This window comes from Ochotona curzoniae, unplaced genomic scaffold (genome assembly GCF_017591425.1).
Source record: "Ochotona curzoniae isolate NIBS_2020 unplaced genomic scaffold, NIBS_Ocur_1.0 patch356, whole genome shotgun sequence".
Lineage (NCBI taxonomy): Eukaryota > Metazoa > Chordata > Mammalia > Lagomorpha > Ochotonidae > Ochotona > Ochotona curzoniae.
In genome coordinates this window covers 1096038-1120728 of record NW_024466924.1, presented here as the reverse complement: position 1 = coordinate 1120728, position 24691 = coordinate 1096038, and the positions used below count along the sequence as shown (strand labels likewise).

The following is a 24691-nucleotide window of genomic DNA, read 5'->3' as shown; positions in this document are numbered from 1 at the left end:
TGCCAGGCCTTTGTGTGGGCACAGGGGCCTCTTACCACTTGGGCCATCTACTCCTTTCCAGGTGCATCATCAGGGGGCTGAATTGGAAGCGGAGCAGCTAGGACATGAACTGGTACCTACATGGGATTCCAGCATCGAAGGCAGCAGCTTAGCATACTATACCATAATGCTGAGCCCTAATTACCTTATATTTAATTATTTGTTTGTTTATTTATTTATTTATTTATTTTAAAGATTTACTTATTTTTATTGGAAAGTCAGATATACAGAGTGGAGGAAAGATAGAGAGGAAGATCTTCTATCTGTTGATTCACTACCCATGTGGCTCCAACAGCCAGAGTTTTTAGCCTATCCAAAGTCAGGAGACAGGAGTTTCTTTCAGATCTCCTATGCAGGTGCAGGGTCCCAAGGCTTTGAGCTGATCTCCACTGCTTTCCCAGGCCACAAGAAGCTGGATGGGAAGCAGGGTTACCAGGATTAGAACTGACACCCATATGGGATCCCAGTGGATGCAAGGTTAGGAGTTTAGCCACTAGGCTCCTGCTCCAGGCCCAGTTACCTCATGGTTTTTTTTGTTTGTTTGTTTTGAGTTTTATGGTACAATTCCATAGGGTCTGGGATTTTCCCCTCCTTCCCCCTGCAGTTACCTCATTTTTAACACAGATACTCCAAATGTGTATTTAAATACCCAGGATGGAGGGTATTATAAACATCACTTGGCTTCTTTACATTTCTTGACACATAAAATTGCAAAAGCTGATTATTTTTGTAAAAATCCTATTTTTTACAAAATAATCCTCACAATTATTCAAAATTAGAAATTCTGAAAGTTGACTTTATCATTCCATCTTAATGGTTCTTACCAAAACATCAGATATGCTATGTGGTGAAAACAAACTAGAAAATATTCTGTGTGTTTTAGTTTTCTGTTTATTTTCTTGGGAAGTAATGAGACAGGGAAGGCGAGACAGAAGACAGAGGCCCTTAAGTTTGTTGACCTCCTGAATGCTGGCAATAGCCAGAGCTGGGCTGAGGTTGAACCAGGTTTGAAAGCTGAAACCAGGAATCCAATTACTTGAGCCCACATCCCTATTTTCAGGGTATGTATTGGTAAGAAGTTGAAGGAGCCTGAGCCAGGAAATGAACCTATATATTCTGATAAGGGATATGGGCAAATTAAGCAGTGCACTTTAATACCTGCTCCTTTGGGCCCAGTGTGATGCCTCAATGGTGAAATCCTTGCCCTTGGAAGCGCTGTGATCCCATATTGGTACCAATTTGTATCCTGGCTGCTCTACTTCCCTTCCAGTTGCCTGCTTGTGGCCCCAGAAAGCAGTAGAAGACAGCACAAAGCCTTGGGACACTGCACCCACGTGGGAGACCTGGAAGAAGCTCCTGGCTCCTGGCTTTGAATCAGTTCAACTCTGGCTGTTGCAGTCATTTAAGGAGTAAAGCAGCAGATGAAAGATCTTTGTCTCTCTGTAGATCTGCCTAAGAAAAATAAATAAATTTTGTTTTGTTTTTTATAAGGTAAAATTTATTTAGGAGAAAGTGGGAAAAGGGCTGCTGCTGTAGTGATAGGAGGGGGATCCAAGGGAGGAAAGACCTGAAAGAGTCAGCAGGGAGAAAGGGAAAGACAGAGATGATCCTCCATCTGCTGGTTCACTCCTGAAAGAGCAGCAGTGCCCAAAGTCCAGAATCCAGCTGTCTCCCTCATGGGTGACTAGGGCTCAGGTGCCTGAGCCAACCCTGCTGCTGCTTTCCCAGGTCTGTTAGGAGGGGATTAGATCAGAATTGGAGCCATGAGGATTTAACCAGCATTCATGGGCAATACAGGTCAGTTGCACACAGCTGCTTATGGTGCAGGCCACTGGCATGGTGTTTCTGTATTGATAAAAGTAGATACGCAGCTGATGTGCTATCAAGTTTTCTCATTTGCATTTCAAGTATCATTGTTTTGCAAAAGAACTCAAAGCAGAAGTTGAAATGAGTTTTTTTGGTTGTTTTTTTAGTAAACAGAAACATTCACTAGAGTTGCAGTTTTGTTTAACTGTTCTGGGGGCTCATTTGGCAGTACACTTACTTACCTATCAGCTGAGAAGCTGTTGTTCACAGGAGACTCATAAACTGAGCTCTCTAGGGAAAGTTTGCATTTGAACCTCTGTGAAATGGAGGTCAGATTAGGTAACCTAAAGAATAATTTAAGTACTAAGTGTGTACGTTTATATTTTTGCCAATTTGAGGTGATAGCATTAAAAATTATTTTTATGGGATATTTGAAACTAGTTCAAAATTGACCATGTTGATACATGATTTGCTGCAGAGGAAGGAATTTGTAAATCAAACCTTAGTTCTTGGCAAATAGGGAAATATATCAGTCTTTATATTAATAATGACTCAAATTTTCTGCCTGTGCATATAACTATTTTTACTTATTTTTTCTCAAGATGTTTAAAAGTAGTTAAATAGGGGCCCAGCATGGTTACCTAGTGGCTAAAGTCCTCATCTTACAACCGCCGTGATCTCATGTGGGCACCTGCTCATGTCCCATCCAATTCTCTGTTTGTGGCCTGGGAAAGCAGTTGAGGATGGCCAAAGCCTTGGGACCCTGCACCCATGTAGGAGACCCAGAAGAATCTCCTGGCTTCAGATCAGCTCAGCTCTGGCCGTTGTAGCCACTTGGGGAGTGAACCAGCAGATGGAAGATCTTTCTCTCTGTCTCTCCTCTCTGTGTGTCTGCCTTTCCAATAAGAATAAATAAATCTTTTAAAAAATGCAGTTAAACAGATCAGATTTATTTCACTATATGTGCTTTTGTTGCAGAAATAACATTCCTGCTAATTTTACCAGGAGTGGAAATAAATTAAGCCATCAGAAAGACACCCGTCAAGCAACTTTCCTTTTCAGAAGAGGTCTGAAGGTATTAAAAAACCTTGGTGATTTCTTTTTCCCCCAAAGAGAATGTTTGGCAACTTTTTAGTATTTTTGTAGTCCTCAATCCATAAGCATGACCCGTGGTTGAAGCAGAGATTAGACTTGGGGTGCTGAGAACATTAGATTTTCATTTTATATATATAGGTGTGTGTGTGTGTATTTTTTTCTGTTCTGTTTTTACTATACTCAATAACAACATATTACAAAAATTTAAGATGTTATTTAATGTGATAAACTGTATTTGCCACGTTTTCCATTTTTTTCTTTCTCTTGTTTTTTTTTTTTGTTTGTTTGTTTTGTTGTTGTTATTGAGAGGCTATAAAATAGTTACCATCCAGTGGTTCATTTTACAGATGCCTGCAGTGGTCAGGAATGGGCTGGGGCTGTATCTAGGAACCTGGAATGTGTCCAAATCTCCAGTGCGGGAACCCAATTACTTGATGCATCATTGCTGCCTCCTAGGGGCTGCATTGGTGGGAAAACCTGAATACAGGCTCTGTTAAATTGGATGCCAGCATCTTAACTACTAGGCAAAACACTTCTTGCTACTTGCTCTAATTCAGGAACCCCAACAAAGAAGTGTTCAGCTAGCACAGAACCCTCTCCTGTTGTCATGCGCGGGCCACATGGGTTAAAAAGTACAGGATGGCTCTTTGTATTCAAATCCTCTTGCTTTCTATGGGATCTACTACTTTTTTTTCCCTTCAGGTTCAGGCCCAGTTGAACACAGAACAACTGCTAGAGGATGTAGTAGCAAAGAGAACTCGTCAGTAAGTTTACATTTGTTTTTAAAGATATGATTTCAAAACTTGAGAATACTGGCTCCACAGATTTCTGTGTCCTAGTCTAAAAGAAATTGAGTCCCAAAATGAGTTGTCCTAAAATGAATCAATTCTTTTTTTTTCTTTTTTCCTAAAGACCTTTGACTTTTTGCATGTCAGTGTTGTAACAGCTTTAGGATAAAGTAGATTACTCTGTTGTTTCTTATTCAAAATATTCATTTATCTGTTTAGAGAATGAATAGAAAATCCAGTGGAGCTTTTAGAAAACTTGTATAATTTTAGAAATGGTTGAGTTTTTCCTTACATATAATCTTCTCCGCTTTACTCTTTTTTTTTTTTTAAAGATTTATTTATTTGTATTGCAAAGTCAGATATACAGAGAGGAGGAGAGACAGAGAGGAACATCTTCTGTTAGATGATTCACTCCCCAAATGAGCACAACAGCCAGTACTGCGCCGACCCGAAGCTTGGAACCAGGAACCTCCTCCAGATCTCCCACGTGGGTGCAGGGTCCCAAGGCTTTGGGCCATCCTCCACTGCTTTCCCAGGCAGGGAGCTGGATGGGAAGTGGAGCCGCCAGGATTAGAATCGGCCCCATATGGGATCCCGGCATGTTCAGGGCGAGGACTTTAGCTGCTAGGCCACGGTGCTGGGCCCCCGCTTTACTCTTAAAAAGTCTTTTGAAAATCTATTTTTTGTCTCTTTAAATGTAGGTTGTAATGTTTTAATTCCATCAATGTGGTCCGATTTTTGAGATTAAATTATTTAAAATTTTGGGGCCCAGTGCGATGGCGCAGTAGTTCAGGTCCTGGGAAAGTAGTCGAGGATGGCCCAAAGCTTTGGAACCCTGCACCCGCGTGGAAGACCTGCAAGAGGCTCCTGGCTTCGGATTGGCTCAGCTCTAGCCATTGCAGCCGCCTGGGGAGTGAATCATCGGATGGAAGATCTTCCTCTCTGTCTCTCCTCTCTGTATATCTGCCTTTCCAATAAAAATAAAATAAATCTTTTTAAAAATTATTTAAAATTTTGGCTGTTTTTTGGAAGCAAAGTATAATATATGGTCATGGTTCAGATATGGTGTTAGCTGTAATGGAGTGTAATATTGAGCAGTCAGTGTATAAGAAAGAAAACTGTTGGGACCTGATGCTGACTCTGTTCTTAAGCCCAAGGGTCCTAACACTGAACCTAAAGAAGGAAGTAGAATCATGGCTGGTGTGCTTCTGTAGCTAACAGTGTTTATACAACTGTGATGAAATAATACTGTTTGTTGTGTGAAGTTTGAGACTGAATTTGTAGACAGAGCACAGAAGGATAATTTGGTAACAGAATAATGTAATGTAAAGGTCAAGTTTTAGTGATATAAGGTAGAGCTGAAGAGATCTACAGGAAGGAAGGAAAAGAAATAGAGATACTGTATCCTCTCAAGGAGTCCTGGGGCTGGGGAGAGACACTATTAGGAGATTTACAGTTATTGGAAGTAAAATAGTGATAACAGCCATCAAAGTATTTAGAGCTGTGTAAGGAGACTGGAACATAGTATACTGGTCTAATCCTTAATTATCCTAGCCAGAGTTTATCATATCAGCATTGTGGTTAGTGAATGGGATGCCAGGAAGTGGTAAAAATAGGGAAGGTTAAAAAGTACTGTTTCTAGGTAATAGACGTAGAAGGAAGAGAATAGTGACTGAAAAATGTGCTTTTCATTAAAAATCCTACTGCACAATATTTTTTTAAATGAGCATATATTTATTACGATGAGAAAAGAAGTAAATTCAGGTGCCCAAGTTTATATGTCCAAGATGCTAATTCATTTTATCATGTTAGGAGCTATGTGAATCCAAATATTTCAAAAGCTAAAAACAAGTAATGGCTACTCTTTATCCTTCCAGTTTTAGTAAATGTACTGCCAAAGCAAGCACATGGATACTCTTTAATATGTATTGTTTGTGGACTATGCTGTAGGATTATATACAATTTCAATGAAATTTTTGCATTTTTAAAAATTTAGGTGGCGGACTTCTACCACTAGTGGAGGAATTTTAACTGTGTCTATTGACAATCCTGGAGCAGTGAAGTGCCCGGTGTAAGTTTGATTCTTTTCACAAAACATTTAACCTTTCAGTATATGAGATAATAGGATATTACTAGACATCTGCCCAGAGTATGAGGTCCAATTGAGGATAGACTGAGATACAAAACTAGAAGAAGTAAAGCATGTGATGTAATGGAGACACAATACAATGTATAGTTAAAGGCAAAACCTCTCATAGTTATTGATTCTGTACCACAAATAAGTGTTTTAAACTGTTTTTTATTTGTATTTATTTATTTTTATTGAAAATTCAGATATACAGAGAGGAGAGATAGAGGGGAAGATCCATCCATTGATTCTCTCCCCAAGTGGCAGCAGTGGCCACAGCTGAGCTGATCCAAAGCCAGGAGCCTCTTCCAGGTCTCCCACGTGGGTGCAGGGTCCCAAAGCTTTGGGCCATCTTCCACTGCTTTCCCAGGCCACAAGCAGGGAGCTGGATGGAAAGAGGGGCTGCCAGGATTAGAGCCGGCACCCATATAGGATCCTGGCACATTCAAGACAAGGCCCTCAATTTTTCTTTAAGATTTTTTTTCTTGAAGATTCGATTATTCTTACTTGAAAAGAAGATTGACGGAAAAGAGAGTCACACAGATCTTCTGTCTGCTGGTATATTCTCCAAATGAACACAATGACCAGAGCTGAACTGATCAGAAGCCAGCAGCTTCTTCCGGGTTTCACCACGTGGGTGCAGGGTCCCAAAGCTTTGGGCCATCCTCCACCACTTTCCCAGGCCACAAGCAGGGAGTTAGGTCAGTGAAGCAGCTAGTACTCAAACTAGCCACAAAGGTGATGCCAGTGATACATGAAGAAGGATTAACTTGTATACCATGCCAGCCCCAAGTTTCTTTCTTTTTTTTTAAAAAGATTTATTTATTTATTGGAAAGTCAAATATACAGAGAGGAGGAGAGACAGAGAGGAAGATCTTCCGTCCGATGATTCACTCCCCAACTGAGCACAACAGCCAGTACTGCGCCGACCCGAAGCTTGGAACCAGGAACTTCTTCCAGGTCTCCCTCACGGGTGCAGGGTCCCAAAGCTTTGGGCCATCCTTGACTGCTTTCCCAGGCCACAAGCAGGGAGCTGGATGGGAAGTGGAGCTGACGGGATTAGAACCGGAACCCATATGGGATCCTGGGGCGTTGAAGGCAAGGACTTTAGCTGCTTAGGCCATGGTGCTGGGCCCCCAAGTTTCTTTTATGAAAAAAAAAGCTGTATGTATAATGTATACTTATGATAGTTAATAAGATACATACAGACTTAAATTTTTTCCTCTACCTCTGGCATGTTTTAGATATCTTGCTTTCAGACTATCTTTTTTTTCTGAAGTTGTATTCTTTTAGTTATTTGAGTTTAATTTATGTAATAATTTCATTATGTTAACTGCATTATGAACTTACTAGATATTTGTCAATCCACTTAATGACCGAGTTGAAAAGGAATTAAGGATAGATCTTTAAGAATTTAGAATTTGCTTTATTTTAGAAGAGACCTGGAAATTAACAGTCATCGCAAATTATTGAAAAATTTGTTGTAGTTCTACTAAAAGACATATTGGGACAGTTGTACATTTTTGTCTGGGGTTGTCATGTACTTTTGTGGAGAATACAGTAAAGTAGCCCTAATATATTTGAGTGTATGTACAAATCAAGCTACGTTAAGTTCCACATGATCTATTTTTTTAACTGATATGATATTTTAATTGTTTTTCCAATAGACCTCAGAAGCCACGATTAACTCGTACTGCTGTGCCCTCATTCTTGACAAAACGGGAACAGTCTGAAGTAAAGAAAGTTCCTAAAGGTGTCCCCTTACAATTTGACATAAATAGTGTTGGAAAGCAGGTAAAAAAAATGATGTGTTTTTGCATTTCTTTGGGACATTCATTGAGATTATTAACAAAGCAATTTTTGTGCAATACAGTAAACCGTTTAAAATGAACTTATTTTAAATTCCTGTTATTTATTTTACAAATTTTAATTTTTTGATTTGCTTATCAGATATAGCACAGAACGCTCATGCTCATAAATTCTTGGCTAGGTTAAAACCAGTAAGCAGGAATTCAATCCAGGTATTTCACAGGGGTTTCAGGAACCCAGCTCTGCTGCCCCGTCGGGCTGTTTGTACATTAGCAAGAGGCTGAAATCAGTAGCAGTCAGGACATAAATTCATTCCAGTTTAAGATGTAAGGTGTTCCAATAGCTAGGACAAACATTTGCCCCTAAACAGGCTGTTTTGGCTATCCTCCTTTCCAATTCAACCACAAATCTGCTTTCTATAGACTTTACTATATTGACAATTCATATAAGTTGGGTATTTTTAAAAAAAGATTTAATTATTTGTTTTTATTGCAAAGTCAGATATACAGAGAGGAGGAAAGACAGAGAGGAAGATCTTTCATCCGATGATTCACTCCCAAGTGGCAGCAATGGCCGGTGCTGTGCCATTCTGAAGCCAGTAGCCTGGAATTTTCTCTGGGTCTCCCATGTGGGTGCAGGAACCCAAGGCTTTGTGCTGTCCTTGACTGCTTTCCCAGACCAGAAGCAGGGAGCTGGATGGGAAGTGGAGCTGCGGGATTAGAACCGGTGCCCATATGAGATCCTGACACATTCAAGACAAGGACTTTAGCGGCTATGCCACCACAATAGGCCTAAATTGGACATTATTTTTTTTTTATTTTTATTGGAAAGGCAAATCTATAGAGAGGAGGAGAGCCAAAACAAAGATTTTCTGTCTGCTGATTCACTCCCCAGGTGATCGCAGTGGCCAGAGCTGAGCTGATCCAAACCAGGAGCCAGAAGTTTCTTCTAGGTCTCCCATACAGGTGCAGGATCCCAAGGCGTTGGCCTGTGTTCCACTGCTTTCCCAGGCTACAAGCAGGGGGAGGGGAAGTAGAATAGCCAGGACAGAAACTTGAATCCATGGGATCCTGATACATGCAAGGTGAGGATTTAGCCACTGAGCCATTGTGCTGGGCCCCATGAATTCGGTATCATAATATGTGATTTTTGTAGCTGGCTTCTTAATGTGATATTTTTAAGGGCCTTCCGTATTATGTGTTTCATTTTTAATCTTTTATTGTATGTATATATCACATCTTTTTAATTCATTCATTGATTAATGGAGATTTGGGTTATTTCTGTTCTTTAGCTTGTGTACAAGTTTTTGTCAGAGCCTATGTTTTCATTTCTCCTTGGTAAATACCTAAAACCAAATTTGCTGGGTCATGTGGTAACTCTTTTAAGGAACTACCAAACAGTTTTACAAAGAAGTAGCTGTAATATTTTATAGTCATACAACACATATGAAGTTTCTGAATTTCTCCCTATCCTCACCTCCATTCATCATTATTTCTAATTTGTAACTATTCAAGTGGAAGCCGAATGGTATCTCACTCTAGTTTTGACATTTTCCCTGTATCCTGTAATCTTCAGTTCACTTATGTTTAATGATAAATACGTAGATTTCGTAGAATTTTATGTAATTGAGCATAATGAAAGCTGGAAAGAAATTTGGTCATATTTAATTGAATTTTGTCTTTATTACTTTCAGAAATAATAAAATAATGTCCAGAAGCAGTTTATGTTAAATGTTAGTAAAAAATGAGATTTGAAGTTCTATTTTGAAGTCAAAGTTAAAAGAAGTTTGCTTCAGAATATTCACAAATCCAGATAACTTTTATCAGAGGTATCACTAAAGTTGGTGTCAGTGTTAGCAGAACCTGAAAACAGAAATTCTAGTACTTTCATCTTTGGGTATGTTACTATAGATGTAGTATATACTTTACAGTGTATAATTAGGTATTATAGTGATTAGGAGATAGGTATTTTGAGTCAGACTGTATGATTTAAATTCTAGAAGTGCTATTAGGCAAATAATTTCTGAAACTTCACCTTTTTTCTATGGTTTTTGTTAGGATTAAACGTGGTCATATAATAGAAACTCAGGAAATATTAGCTATTGTTACTAGCAATTGATAGATCACATAATTGCTCCAGAGCAAATATGTCTTTAAGTTAAATTGCTAATATTTCTGTTTTTTAGACAGGGATGACCTTGAATGAACGGTTTGGTATCCTGAAGGAACAAAGAGCTACTCTCACGTTCAGCAAAGGAGGAAATCGCTTTGTAACTGTGGGATAGGTTCCATCTCAAAGGAACTTTAAAGTGATGACTGTGTTTGAAAAAATGAACTGCTTGAAGAGTTCATTACAGAAGTTCAAGAAACTTTATTTCAGAATATTCAGAAGACTAACCTTTATTTTTATTTTTGAAGGTTTTTCTGTTTTTGTTTTTTCAAAATATATAAAATAATACCCAGAAAGAATAACAGGAAATGTATCCATCTGTTCTCAAAGATTTTGTGGTTGGCCCAGAAGAAGCAATTTGTTGACTACTTGATTCCTCATGCAGCAGAAGGAAGACAGAAAAATACAAATTGATTATTTTTGTGAACATGGTATTTAGGATCTCATTGCCTTTGCCCATTTTTTAGACTAGACTTTACCTAAAGATAACTTGGGAACCATGGTCTTCAGAAATATGAGTAGGTCCATTTGTTGCTATCAGTTTTTCTTTAATAGTGTAGATGTAGTAAGTACAGTTATCGTTTTTGCCTTAGAGAAAGTATTTGAAGTCTTGTTTTGCATTTTAAGATTTATTGGAATATTTGGGACTTGCTTCATTTTTTTGGGTGGTATTAATTCCCCAGGATTTTAAGTATTTAGTGCCGAACTTTTAGTAAGAAGTGGGACTCTTGGCATTAATCTCAGTTTAAGATATTCATATTTAAAGGCCAAAAATGTGTAAATTACTAAGTTAGCTTGAGTAGGGCTTTGGAAGAGAGTATCCAAATGTGTTATTTTCACAGTGTGTGTATGTGTAGCATATGAAGAAAGAATAAGAAGTAGCAGCAAGCTGAAGGACAGGTAAATAAGGTGAAAAATTTCCAGATGTTTAATTTAGTGTATCCTTGAGCCTAATGTCCAGAAAGAATTCTTCAAATATGATTCAGAAAATTAGAATTATTCAAATAGGATGAGTCCCTTCAATATTTGATGGTAAAGTTAATAGCTTCAAAGTCCTTGACTTTTATTTGAGAAAGTAAAATTTAAAAGCTTATAAGCTTGCTAGATTAACTAATTTACAATGCCCCTACCAAAAATACTTGTATATGTCACAGTAAAAGTGCAAAATTATGCTGTTATAGAGTTATATTGTAACCACTGGTTCCACTCCAATTTCTTGTATGAAGTTCAAGCCTTTGTGGGGTGAGGTTTTTTCCTGTCTTCTGGAGAGGTGAAAGGAGTTAGTCCATTTTGCTAAGATAGTGTTAAGAGTCTCCAAATTGTATACTCTGAATTAGGGTCAAAATGCCAAAATGCAGCAAAATAGTCTGGCTACAGTTTACAACTTCGGTCATTTGAAACTTAACTTTCAATTTAGTGTAATATTAAAGCCTCTAAGTAGGTGTTAGTTTTTCTGGAGTATATGATTAGTGACTTTTCGTTAAAACAAAACAACATTACTGTTTTGACTTGAGTTCTCTCTCATGCTTCTTGAGTTATTATTGGTTTGTGCTAGCCGTGGAAAACTATCAATAACAGTTTCATGCTTATACCAAAGAATTAAATCTGACTCTTAATATCTGATGTTTGACAGTGCTTCTACTAATAAGGGATGATTGGAAACTGGTCTCAGAATATGAAAGTCAACTCTAGTCTCTCTTTCTCTGTTTGATGCTTTTCCTTGAGGCCAAGGATTGGAGGCAAAGCATTTGCAAATATAGACGTTTGTATTTAATCCAAGGAAATACGTTTTGAATTGATTTAGAGTTCCCGGTCACCTATTTTAAAACAAAGGGAAACAGCTGAGCTTTCTTTAGAACAGTTTGTAGAAAATACAGTATGAAAAAGTTTTCATTTTCCTGTTACTTTAAATGTTATGTTGAGTTATTATTGATACCATTTTAGGGGAAATGTTAAAAATTGCTCCAAATATTGAATATAAAGTACATCAAGTAACAGTGTCTTTGGGATATTAAATTTTTGCTCTTTGGTCATCTGTAATTTTCTTTATAAAATTTCACCTTTGATACAACTAAAACTATGTGCTAACATGTTGTGTATTAAAAAAAAAATGCTTTGTTGGAGGAAAATTTCCCTTGGAATGTGGTTGTAGTCATCCTTGTTCATCTATTTTTTTTTTTAAACAGGATGCAACTTAGAATTTCCTTTGCATCAAGGTGTATGCTAAACATTGATGCAGTGCATCACAAAATGAAAGTTTGTATTTAATGAGGAGGTGCTTTACACTGTACTTTTTGGTGTTTTTTGGAAAAGTTACATTTAGAAGCTGTTCATTTTTAACAAATAAAATGTTACAGGTTTCACATGATTTGTTCTTAGCTATCAACATTAAGTTGTCGTTTTTAGATTATTCTGTGCTATGAAGAACCTGCTATTAGGTGATTATAACTTTTTAAGTTACTGATCACCTGAATTAGTAAATCTATCTGGATTCTTCTATTCGCATCCTTCTCTTGCTTTTTAATAATTTCATTCATAGTTCCAGCAAGAGCTGGCATGGAGGAATTTTGAAAGAAATTTACGAAGGAGTACAGTGCTAGATGAGCTTTTAAAAGGCATTCAGTTTTAACCCCTCTTTTTACATCTTAGTAAAATGAGACCCAAGACTCTTAAGACTTCTAAGGGGCACAATAACTTTTTGATCTCATATCTAATTAACAGTTGATAATAGTAAACATTTTTTTTTTCAATTGCACACCCACAGAAAGTAGTGGAATAATGTATGGCCTGACAGCTGCCCAGGACTTGCTAATAGCCATATTTTTGTATTTAGAGGGTCTTCAGTAAATCATCTAGTGATGATTCATACTTCATTACTTTGGCATTCAAGTTAGGTAGACCTAGTGAAAAAGGACGTGTTCACAAGGAGACATACATGAACACAAACTATTCTCTGTAATTCTAATTAGAAGTAAATCATAATTTACACCTATTATGAAGCACCATTGGGCTTTGTCCTTGGTGATTAGTACTTTTTTTAGAATAGGATATGACTCGATTGCTGTCAATGGAATTATGATTTACATAATATAGACAGTTTTAATATAATATTTGTGCTGATTATTTTTACCACATAAGAGTGAAAAAAAACTCAGTTGGCATTATGGAGAATGAATAACTTGTATTCCAGATGCAGGCAAATAGTAAAAATGATTTCATTTTTAATCAGTAGAACTCTTGAGCTTTCATCAGAACTACATATCATTTTTTGCCACTGTAAAATTTGTGATTTAAGTTTCCCTTTAAAGAATGTTCCTAGATCAGTTTGGAGTTATTTTTTTAAAGATAGTAACTTCCAGAAACCATATATTTACCAGAATCTTGTACTAATATGGTCTTTCTGTACGGGTTAAAAGACTTACTTGGACATTGTAGAGTTCTTTTTTCCCCATGCCAAGACAGTTTATTCTGTAGTTGAAATCTATCCTACAAAAACTTGGTAAGGAGGCATTGTCTGAAATCTCTCATCCTGAGTATGTTCAGATGAGGTATGCCAGTGTTTAAAGATCAATTAGAAGCTGTTCTCTAGTGTACGTGTTTGAATTTATATTTCCATATTCCTGAATCTATCATTCATGTTTCTTACTAAGAGAGCAAGAAAAGAAACAAGCAAACATTGGATATATTCAAGAAGTAGGGTTTTTTGTTTATTTTTTTGTACATTGGAAGAGAATTAGATTCACCAAGATTCTGTGTTTTTAACAGTGGAGTCGTATGTTCATAATCTCAAGAGGCAAGCATGATACATTTTCTAGGCTGTAGAAAGGGAAAAGAACATGTTAACTGTGAGATGCAGAGCTGCCAAGAGGCATTGAAATGGGTGAAGCTTTTGTCCCAGGATTGACTGAACTTTCAGCGTTTAAAATAAACAGGAAGAAGCAGGAAGTCCACTTTATCAATCCCTAACGCTGCCCCTTTGCCTACAGCCTTTTTGCAACTGTCATCATTTGTATCTGTCACTTGACTCTAGTAAGCCTGACAAAATCTACATCTGCTAATTCTCAGTCAGCCCCCTTCATGAGAGTAGACTGAGGAAGTAGATGAGAATCCTTTGTAACTATGGAATGTATGAATAGACAATGTAACTCAACTCTAAAAAAAAATGTGAAATGAGATCCTGTTCTTAGGTATTTATTCTAAGAATAGCAAAATTTTAAGAACAATAAAAAGTGATACATGCACTGGATGTTGGCCAGGGATGACGAATACATCAGCTGCAGCTGCAATTTTTTCAGTTCATAACACTGAAAAAAATTTTTTAAAGATTTATTTATTATAAAGTCAGATACATAGAGAGGAGAGACAGATCTTCTGTCCAATGATTCACTCCCCAAGTGGCCACACGGCCAGAGCTGAGCCAATCCAAAGCCAGTAGTCGGGATCTTATTCCAGGTCTTCCATGCAGGTGTGGGGTCCCAAGGCTTTGGGCTGTCCTCCACTGCTTTTCCAGGCAGCGGAGCTGCCAGGATTAGAACCGGCACCCATACTGGGTCTGGGTGTACAAGGCGAGGACTAGCCAGTAGGCCACCACCTGGGCCCGAAAAAGAATTTTTAAAAAGATTTCTTTTTATTGGAAAGGCAGATCAGATTTACAGAGAGGAGACAGCTCTTTCATCCACTGGTTCACTCCCAAAGTGGCTGTCATGGCTGGAGCTGAGCCTATCTGAAGTCTTGTGGTTTAATGCCCGCACACGTGTCATACCTCCGTGTGGCCACGCTGATCCTCCTGATGTGGAACATAATGTGGACTCATGATCCAGAGTTGATTAAAACAATTCATCCATGATACAGATTCCTTTTCCTGAATTCCTAATTTCCCACCACCCCACTTGCTTTTTTTTTTTTTTTAACTTATTACCAAGTTGGCCTATTTTGACTCCGCGGTCAGATTATCCTGCAGGAAAAATACTTTATCTGACAACTATTTCCTTAATAAATTCTAACTGGCTAATTATGGATGGGATAGACATCGTATAATGAATGGCTTAAATGTAAAAACTGGATTATGCTGGACATTACTGACCTAATCGGTTGAAAATGAAGTGTTTCCCACCCGAATGGACCGTTTCTTCGGTTCTACCTGTTATTTCCACATTCAGATCATCATCGGATGATTTTCTCTGCAATTTTGGTTCCAAACCAGAACTTTAGACTTGAATACCATTCCTCCCGCTGTGGCCAACAGTGCCACCTATCCTGCTTAAACTACACGTACTCTAGAGGATGTTTAGGAAGAGTCGCTTTAAAAAACGAAGTGAGTGTCCAGTATAGAATCTTTAACGTAAGAATTGTGTCGTTTCGAGCAAAATGAACACGTAATCACATTCCTCCCCCCCTCCCCCTCCAAGCATTAACACCGATTTAGATCATCCGGGAATACAATTGCAAGTGGGGAATTGTTTCAGATCGTAGGGCAGAAAGCTCAGCTAGTACCTGGAAGCTTGGCGCGCAGCGCTGCGGCAGGTTTGGGAGTTCCTCGTAGTTCCCATGGAAACCTGGCTGTGGGCGGGGCCAGGCGCCGGCTGTGCGGAGGGGCCGCCGCGGAGCTGCCAGTCAAACGGCCGTCCGGGTCTGGGAGCCCCTTTCCCCGCCCTCCCAGCCATCCGGACGCGCATGCGCGGAGCCGGGCCCCGGGCGTGGGGAGGGGGGAGCCGCGCTGGAGAAGCTTCGGCTGGGAAATGGCGGCCGCGGGCTTGGTCGCTGTGGCAGCCGCTGCCGAATACTCTGGCTCAGCCGCTTCTGGAGGAAACCTCCCTGCTGTTAACTGCGGTCCAAACTCTGGGGCGGCCTCTGGTCCCGGCCCGGGCTCATGGAGCCGCTCCCTGGATCGAGCGCTGGAGGAGGCGGCGGTCACCGGGGTGCTGAGCCTGAGTGGCCGGAAACTGAGGGAGTTTCCCCGCGGAGCGGCCAACCACGACCTGACGGACACCACCCGGGCCGGTAAGCGGGGCCGAGGGAGAGCCGAGCGCCCGGGCGCCGTCACGGCCGCCGGGTCCCGTGGGACACCCGGCTAACGGCGCCAAGCCGGCCGCCCAGCCCGGGGAGCCCTGCGGGCCTGGCGGGGGCCGGACCCCGAGCCTGGGGCGTGGCGGCCGGGCCAGCATCTCTGTGGGACCGGGGGCCGCAGGGCGCTGGTTTGCGGCTTCTCGCGGAACGGGAGCTGCGGCTGCTCCCGCCGGGGTGGACCACAGATGCAAGCCGGTCGGACCCGAGCGTAGTCGGCTCTGACTCCAGAAGCGTTGACTGGGATGTTGTGGTCACTGCATTGTCAGGCGAGGCTGGCCATCAGCGCCGGGGTTTTTCCCCGGGTGAGAGAGCGACTGACTGTGTATTTAATAGGAGTTCAAGTGCACTCACTTCTCCCGTGGTCTAGTTGATGAACCAACATGTAGCTGTAAAACGAACCGGAGCCCACCATTCAGGCTCCCGTGACAGTGCTATTCCACTCGTGTCTTTAAAAAAAACTTACTTAGAAATTACTTAGAAAAGGTAGGTTGCCTACCCTCTATAGCTACACTTGATTTTAATGCGTTAGTGTGCTTTGTACATATTTTTGAGCAGGGGAATGAGAATGAGAATTAGGTGTTACTTGGTTTTCTTAGTTATATGGAGCAATATTTGGTGACCTAGATGTTCAATATATTTTCTAATGTTTAAAATACAATTGTCTTAGGGAGTTGTTTAAAAACCGAATCTATTAATTTTTTATACAAATACAATTATAATGAAAGACTTCATAGCGATTTTGCAATGGAAGAATTGCAGTTGCCCGGAAGAATTGTCATGTATTTATTCTATTCTGTTTTATTTTACTTTATCATCTTTAATTTGGCATTTTTCCTATGTTTGTGCACTCACTAAGGATTGATCCATATCTATACAGTTTACTCGAGTTGGAAAAATAAACAACTGTTAAACTACTTCAAGAAACTTCTTTCGAAAGAAACTTTTTGCTGTAGTGTGAAATGGATGAGATTAACCACCCGTTTATTTAATATATTTTTTGAAAGATTGTGCAGAATGCAAGTTTTTAATAAATAATAGTGAAATTGAATTTTTTTTAGTGTAAATATGAGCAACCACTTGCCTTTTGTCTGTATTCTGATAGTATTTAACAGTGTCATCCATACCCAAAATTTGCTGATTCTTTTGGGACATGGTTGTATGACATGATTTCTTGTTGTGTCATTTCAATATTGCCACATTATGCCTGAAGCTAAAGAACAAGTTGATAACACAAGTCTTCCTACCTCATTGTCTTACCTGCTTTTTAGCAACACCTTGTTCAGCCTTTAACAAATCCTCAGTTAGCTAATAGGAAGTGCAAGAACATTTATGAAGGAGAATAATGCCAAGGAAATTTTTCCTTACTGTATTTTGAATGTTTAACTAGGGTATTACCCGCACGTTTATAGTGTAGTTTCTGTATAAGCCAGGTTTTCTGTTAGGTGACATTTCATCTTGTCGAAAGTATTTTAGAAAGTGGAAAGTACAACGTATTTTATACCTGTTAGACTAATTTCATTTCTCGTATGTTGAAATGTCACTTTAATGTGTAAGAGATCTTTAACAGAGCTTGATAATTATTACACAAACACAGTCTGAATTGTTTTAAGTAGATAATACTGATAAATTGTTGCGTGTGCACTGTTTGTTATTTATTATGTTAAGATATTCTGAAATACATTGCCTGGTTAAATGCACACAGCCACCCATTTATTAGATATATTTATCCCAACTTTAAATGTAAGGAATTACTCAGAGAAAGTCATATACTCAGTGTTACTGGTAGCATTTCAGCCCAGGCTTATCTAGCTCTGTTCTCTGCATTACACCTTGCAGCCTCCCCATGTACAAATTTCCTGTTCCTATGGATAGTGAAACCAAAGGTTAGAGGTGTCAAATATTTGCTCAAAGATCTACAGCTAAAAGTATAAGAGAGGATAATGGAATTTGAGCCTGCTTTGAGGTAACTCTAAAACTCATAGCCTGGGCCCAGCACGATGGCGTAATGGTTAAGGTACTCGCCTTGCATGCCCCAGGATCCCATATGGGTGCCGGTTTAAATCCTGGCAGCTCCAGTTCCCATCCAGCTCCCTGCATGTGGCCTGGGAGGGCAGTTGAGGACGGCCCAAAGCCTTGGGACCCTGCACCCGCATGGGAGACCTGAAGGAAGTTCCTGGATCCTGGCTTTAGATTGGTGCAGCACCGGCCTTTGCAGCCACTTAGGAGTGAGTCATCGGATGGAAGATCTTCTTTTCTATCTCTCCTCCTCTCTGTACATGTGCCTTTCCAATAAAATAAAATAAATATTAAAACCCATAACCTTCCCTTTATAGCAGGTATTTTGGTGAATTCAGAGAAAACTTATAGCAGCTAAAATGTTTTTCTTAGTCTGTAGAAGATTTGAAGTCAAGTAAATTATTTAAATTATAGATGATAAGTTTGAATTATATATACACATATGTTTACACCCATATAATAAAATGCCTCATGAATTTTTTTTTTCTCATAATGTATAGAATGTATGTAGTAGAACTGCTGTCCTGTAAGCATTTACATCCTTAGGGGCCTGGGCAGTAGCTTTGCTGCTGAAGTCCTCTCATTGCATGCACCTTGGGATCCCATATGGTCACTGGTTCTAATCCAGGCGACACTATTTCACATCCAGCTCCCTGATTTTGGCCTGGGAAAGCAGTTGAGAATGGCCCAAAGCCTTACAACCCTGCACCCTAATGGGAGACCTGGAAGAAGCTCCTGGCTCTTGGCTTCAGATCGGCTCATCTCTAGCTGTTGTGGTCATTTAGGGAGTGAAACAACAGATGGCAGTTCTTCTTCTCTGTCTCTCCTCTATGGATATCTGACTTTCCAATATAAAGAATGTTTAAAAAAAAGTTTATGTTCTGGGAAACAGTACTTATTACTCAGACCAGTCTTGTTTTTGATTTTTGGTTGGTTGGTTTTTTCATTTATTTGAAAGGCACAGTGTCAGAGAGAGAGAAAAAGAAAAAGAGAAAGAAAGAGGAAATTATTTAGCATGATGTTTCATTCCCCAAATGGCCACAACAGCCCCTGGACTCTGCTGAAGCCAACGAGCCAGAAAGTCTTGTCTGACTCTCACAGAGATGGCAGAGCTAGCTTCTCTGCCCCCCAGGCCTATTAGCAGGAAGCTGGATCAGGAGCAGAGCAGCCAGGCCACAAAGTAGTACCTCAATATAGGATTCCAGTGTCGCAAACAGCAGCTTAAAGTGCTGTATCACAACTCCAGCTCCAATTACCATTTGTAATAGAACAGGACTAAAATTTACAAGGACTATTTTCTTGGCATTTCTCCTCAGGGAAAAGAAAAATTGTTTGGGAGTGGGTAACAAGGAAAATCTTAGAAGAAATCATGGAAGACATCTCAGTAGAGGAAATATAAGGTGATGTTAATAGTCAGAAAAATTAAGAAAAACCATTTCAGACAGTGATGGACAACATGCAAAATGGGTTTTTAAAATAATTTTTAAAGATTTATTTATTTTTATTGGAAAGTCATTTTTTTTAAGATTTATTTATTTGTATTACAAAGTCAGATATACAGAGAGGAGGAGAGACAGAGAGGAAGATCTTCCATCCAATGACTCACTCCGCCACGAGCCAGGAACTTCCTCCAGGTCTCCCACACGGGTGCAGGGTCCCAAGGCTTTGGGGGGCCCTCGACTGCTTTCCCACGCCACAAGCAGGGAGCTGGATGGGAAGTGGAGCTGCCGGGATTAGAACCGGCGCCCATATGGGATCCTGGCGCATTCAAGATGAGGACTTTAACCGCTAGGCCATGCCGCCGGGCCCGTATACTCTACTTTTAACATCGCAGAACAAAAACATATAAAAAAGAATATGGGGCTGACACAGTGGTATAAACAAGCTGGTTCACTCCCCAGATGCCAACAGTCTGGCTGGGCCAAAGGCTGGAGCTGAGAAAGCAGAACCCAATGACTGTCTCCCTGGTTTCCATTGGCAGGAAGCCAAAATCAGGAGCCAGAGCTGGGTGCAGAGCCTAGCTACTCTGACTGGGGACATGGACCTCTGACCCCCTCACTGACTACCTGCTCTGGAACCTGTCATTTCACCAAGTCATAAGGACAAAGAAATTTGGCTTATGTACTTTCTGCAATCTACTTGATACTTTTAAGGTGTTGATAACATGTCTGGTTAATCATGAGCCACAGATATAAATTTAAAGCTTCAGCTTCAGAGTTAAAGAAAACAGATAGCATTAAATTTGAAGCAATTAATAGAGTATGTGAGATTCTCAAAGGAAGGGTGAAGAGTGAAGAAAAAATTGTTACTGTTGTACAGCTGTGGAATACACCAGCATTTGAAAAGGTACAAAAAGAATTAGCTCAATAAAAATAAAGAAGTGGCAGGCTTTTAGCCTAGTGGTTAGGATACTTGGTGGCTGCATCCCATTATTAGAGTGCCAAGATTTAAGCCATGGCTCTACTTCTAATTGTTGCTACTCATGTGTACCCTGCGAGGCAGCAGGTGATAGTCCAATTACTTGGTTCCTGCTACCCAGATGGAAAACTTGTACCAAATTCCAGTTTCTGATTGGCTTGGCCCAGCATGAACACTGGAGAAGTAAATTAGCAGATGGCAGATCTTTGTCTAACTTTCTGCCTTTGATAAATAAAAATTTGAAGCAGAACAAACAGCTACTACAGCAACAAAAACAGAAGCAGGGTTTGTTAATTAGGACTGTTCTAGAATTCATAGAATCCTAAAGCCTGAAAGGACCATGGTAAATACCCAGATTATTTCACATATGGGCAGTACTCTCAAATGAAGTAAAATGCTCAAGGTTATGTAGAGAAGTGTGTCGATTCACAGAAGGCAAATAGGAGTCATATTGGAAACTGTAAGAAATCTCTTATGAATGAGAAACAGAAAACAAGAGACCAAGGACTCAACATGGGAAATAAGTCTTTAGTTGATAGATGAAGATGAGGAGGAGGTACCAAAGATTACACAAAGGAAGCAGGCTGAGGGTGCTGGGACAGCCAGCGTTATGGAAGGCCTAAGAAATGAGACTTTCAGGAGATGAATACTTATTTCCTTAAGGAAGAATGAGGATTTCTAAATGCCATTTAATTTTCAAGGATACAATCTGTAACCCACAAAATTATGGTTTTGTTAGTCTTGGAAATATACACTAGAGTGCCAGATCTTCAGTGGAAATTGTGTTTTCCTTGAATTTTTAGTTATGTGTATTTTGTATCAGTCATAGTATGTACTATGAATTTTTTGTGGTATCCAAACCGGTCCCCACTATGTGTGGCTATTAAAATAAAAATGATTTAAAGTTTAAAGTTTGGTTCCCTGGTTGTACTAACCACATTTCAAATGCTCTGTAAGCCATATGTGTCATTGAGCAACTGTGCTATGGTCTGTCATATTGGACAGCACAGATAAAAAAAATGTTTTGTCATTGGAGAAATTATGACAGTGATATGATACCATATTGTCTTGAAGAGGAATGAAATTTTCTTCTGTGTTATTTATCTTATAAATCATACTATGTATAGCAATACTATCCAGTCTTTGTGAGGACAGTAAGCTACCATGGTGACCAGAGCTGAAACACTGCTATAGTGATTGAGGGTGGCAGCAGATTGGGGCTTAATCATAAGATTCTTATAAATGTCTCAGGACCAGGGAAGATAAATAATTCTTTAGAATTAAGATCTTGTTAAAAGACAATCAGTTGCCGGTTCTAGTCCCGGCAGCTCCGCTTCCCATCCAGCTCCCTCCCTGTGGCCTGGGAAAGCACTCGAGGATGGCCCAAAGCCTTGGGACCCTGCACTCACGTGGGAGACCTGGAAGAGATCCTGGCTCCTAGCTTTGGATTGGCTCAGTTCCAGCCATTGCAGCCACTTGGGGAGTGAACCATCAGACGAAAGATCTTCCTCTCTGTATATCTGTCTTTCCAATAAAAACGAAGAAATCTTTAAAAAAAAAATAGTAATTCCCATATGGGTCCAAGGCCTTGGGACCCTGCACCCGAGAGGGAGACCTGGAAGAAGTTCCTGGCTCCTGGCTTTGGATCACCAAAGCACCGGCCATTGAGGTCACTTGGGGAATGAATCATTGGACATAAGATCTTCCTCTCTATCTCTCCTCCTCTCTGTGTATCTGACTTTGTAATAAAAATAAATAAATTTTAAAAAAGAAACATTAACTATACATTTGGCATATTTATCATCACCAATTGTTACATGTTCAAAACAGGAAACATCTAGAACATTAGAAATGTAGAAAGAAAAAACAGCCGGGTTCTGCAAAATCCTGCTTCAATGCTATAAGCTGCTAAATACTAAAATTAAAATAGACATGAGACAGCTGAATAGTAACATATAGCCACTTTAAGATGTATAGAATCCAGTTGTATATAAACTAATAATTGAAATGCCAATATAGAAGTCAGAGGATGTGGTTCAGAACTTGCATTCTTTTTTTGTTGTTGTTGTTTGTATCTCTCTTTTAATATATTGGTTACTCAATACCATGTCAACGAATTCCATAACGTTATAAATTGTCGGGGCTTTTAATTGATTGGGATGATACTCTGTCAGCTCTACCTTTAGACCAGAGATGGTCTCCTCAAGAAACTTATCTGGACAATAAGATACTGGACTTTAAGCTTGGTTGATGCTTGCAATGAAAGAATCTCAACTGAGTTTGAACTGTGGTAATGCAACAAGGTGGAGGAATCCACCATGGAGGGAGCAGGGTTGGGGATGGGTGGGGGGAATCCCAGTGCCTATAACTCTGTGTCACATAATGCAGTGTAATCAATTTTAAAAAAAAAGTAGAATAGAAAACAAACAAAACCAGTTTAACTTTGATTATTCAGAGATGGTTTATACCAGTAAGATCTTTTTTTTTTTTTCAAAAATTTTTTTTATTTTGACAATCTTTACATAGTTAATTTGGGTAAAAAGGGTCAAGGGCTACAGGAAAGTGGGTAAGATTATTATTTCCATATTGTTTCCTTCATGTATCTGAGGTAAATGGGGATATTAAGGGAGAAGCCCCACCCAGTTTCCCACCCACCCCAAGTCCCGCATGTGGGGCATGCTCTGAGATACTCGCTCAAGTGGTTTCAATAGTTCACCAGTTATGAATCACTGCCAATCTCGCCTCTCCAAACACGATGAGGTCGTTGAAGAATCCACTGATTGACATTGTCCATTATAGCGTCTCCATTTGCCCGGTATTTTGCTGCCAACATATAGCTGAGGTGGTTGATTGACTTGCTCCATCTTCTGTCTTTCATGGTTAGGGTTCTGAGTCCGGCAGTTCGATTGGGGAGATTCCCAAAGAAACTTCGTCTGAGGTGTTCCCAGAACAGATTCTTGCATGTACTTGCAAATACAGGGCCCGGCACAGTCCATCACCCTGATCAGCTGGTGGTTGGAATTGCTGGGGTGGTTGTGTTTCTAGCCCCGACTTCCACTGGAACCAGTGGGTGTTGCAGTCCAGCCTGGTTCTGCCCAGCGCATACTCGACCCTCGCATAAATCAGTGGGAGCTGCAGCCTAGTTGGAGCGACCCACGATAACCCCAACCAGGCCCTCCGCCTACCCTGGTTTGCCAGTATGTGTAGCAGACCAGTCCAGTCCATTTCAGTAAGATCCTTTTTTTTTAAGATTTATTTATTTTTATTACAAAGTCAGATATACAGAGAGGAGGAGAGACAGATATACAGAGAAGAAGATCTTCCTTCTGACAATTCAGTCCCCAAGTGACCGCAACGGCTGGTGCTGCGCTGATCCGAAGCTGGGAACCAGGAACTTCTTCCGGGTCTTCCACACGTGCAGGGTCTCTAGGCTTTGGGCCATCCTCCACTGCTTCCCCAGGCCACAAGCAGGGAGCTGGATGAGAAGTGGACCTGCCGGGATTCAAACCGGCGCCCATATGGGATCCCGTGGCGTTCAGGCGAGGACTTTAGCCACTAGGCCATGCTGCCGGGCCCATTTTAGTAAGTTGTTTTTTTTTTTTTTAAAGATTTATTTTTATTATTTTTTCATTGGAAAGGCGGATATACAGAAAGAAGAGACAGAGAGGAAGATCTTCCGTCCGATGATTCACTCCCCAAGTGAGCGCAACGGGCCGATACTATGCCGATCCGAAGCCAGGAGCCTCTTCCGGGTCTCCCACGCGGGTGCAGGTTCCCAAAGCTTTGGGCTGTCCTTGACTGCTTTCCCAGGCCACAGGCAGGGAGCTGGAAGGGAAGCAGGGCTGCCGGGATTAGAACCGGCGCCCATATGGGATCCCGGGCGTGCAAGGCGAGGACCTTTAACCACTTGCGCCACCGCGCCGGGCCCCATTTTAGTAAGTTCTTAAAAGTCATTTCTTTTTATATGGAGAGCTGTGTGTGTGTGTTACTTGTAGAAAATGTTGGAGAAGACAGTAAATGTTATTGATAATTCCACTTAGCGATAACTGTTAATGAAACACTGGTCTGATATCTTTCAAAAATTTTCTTCATGAAAAATGGGATCATATAAAGGCTGTTTTCATCATCAGTTTGTTTCACTGTGTGAGTTACAATATCAAAAACAGATGTGCAGCATAATTTTAATGAGAGCAGAGTAGTCCACTGAAGGAAATATTTTCCTTCATTTATTGTACATTGGGATTCTTTTCAACTCTGGTATATGTGCTGATTTTGAAACCAGCATACCATCTATTTCTTTGCAGCCTTGTTCGGTTATTTCCTTAGGATAAATTTATAGAAATGTAATTGGTTAGTT

At 40.1% G+C, this 24691-nt stretch overlaps 2 protein-coding genes across 10 annotated transcripts in view; both read left to right on the top strand.

The window, feature by feature from the left end:
* Window positions 1–12331, top strand: part of LOC121167257 (UAP56-interacting factor) — a 31028-nt gene extending 18697 nt beyond the window's left edge. For 2 of the 5 annotated variants that reach the window (XM_040996679.1, XM_040996680.1), the window contains exons 5-9: window positions 2824–2920; window positions 3643–3704; window positions 5725–5799; window positions 7524–7650; window positions 9851–12331. In XM_040996679.1, the coding sequence (XP_040852613.1) occupies window positions 2824–2920; window positions 3643–3704; window positions 5725–5799; window positions 7524–7650; window positions 9851–9949 (460 nt within the window). In that variant the 3' untranslated portion in view covers window positions 9950–12331. The remainder of the gene's footprint in view (window positions 1–2823; window positions 2921–3642; window positions 3705–5724; window positions 5800–7523; window positions 7651–9850) is intronic. The other 3 variants (XM_040996681.1, XM_040996683.1, XM_040996682.1) reach the window with 3 other exon arrangements.
* A 3235-nt stretch (window positions 12332–15566) lies between these two features.
* LOC121167272 (DISP complex protein LRCH3) overlaps window positions 15567–24691 on the top strand; it is a 90634-nt gene continuing 81509 nt past the window's right edge. For all 5 annotated transcript variants that reach the window (XM_040996709.1, XM_040996710.1, XM_040996707.1 and 2 more), the window contains exon 1: window positions 15567–15834. In XM_040996709.1, the coding sequence (XP_040852643.1) occupies window positions 15573–15834 (262 nt within the window). In that variant the 5' untranslated portion in view covers window positions 15567–15572. The remainder of the gene's footprint in view (window positions 15835–24691) is intronic.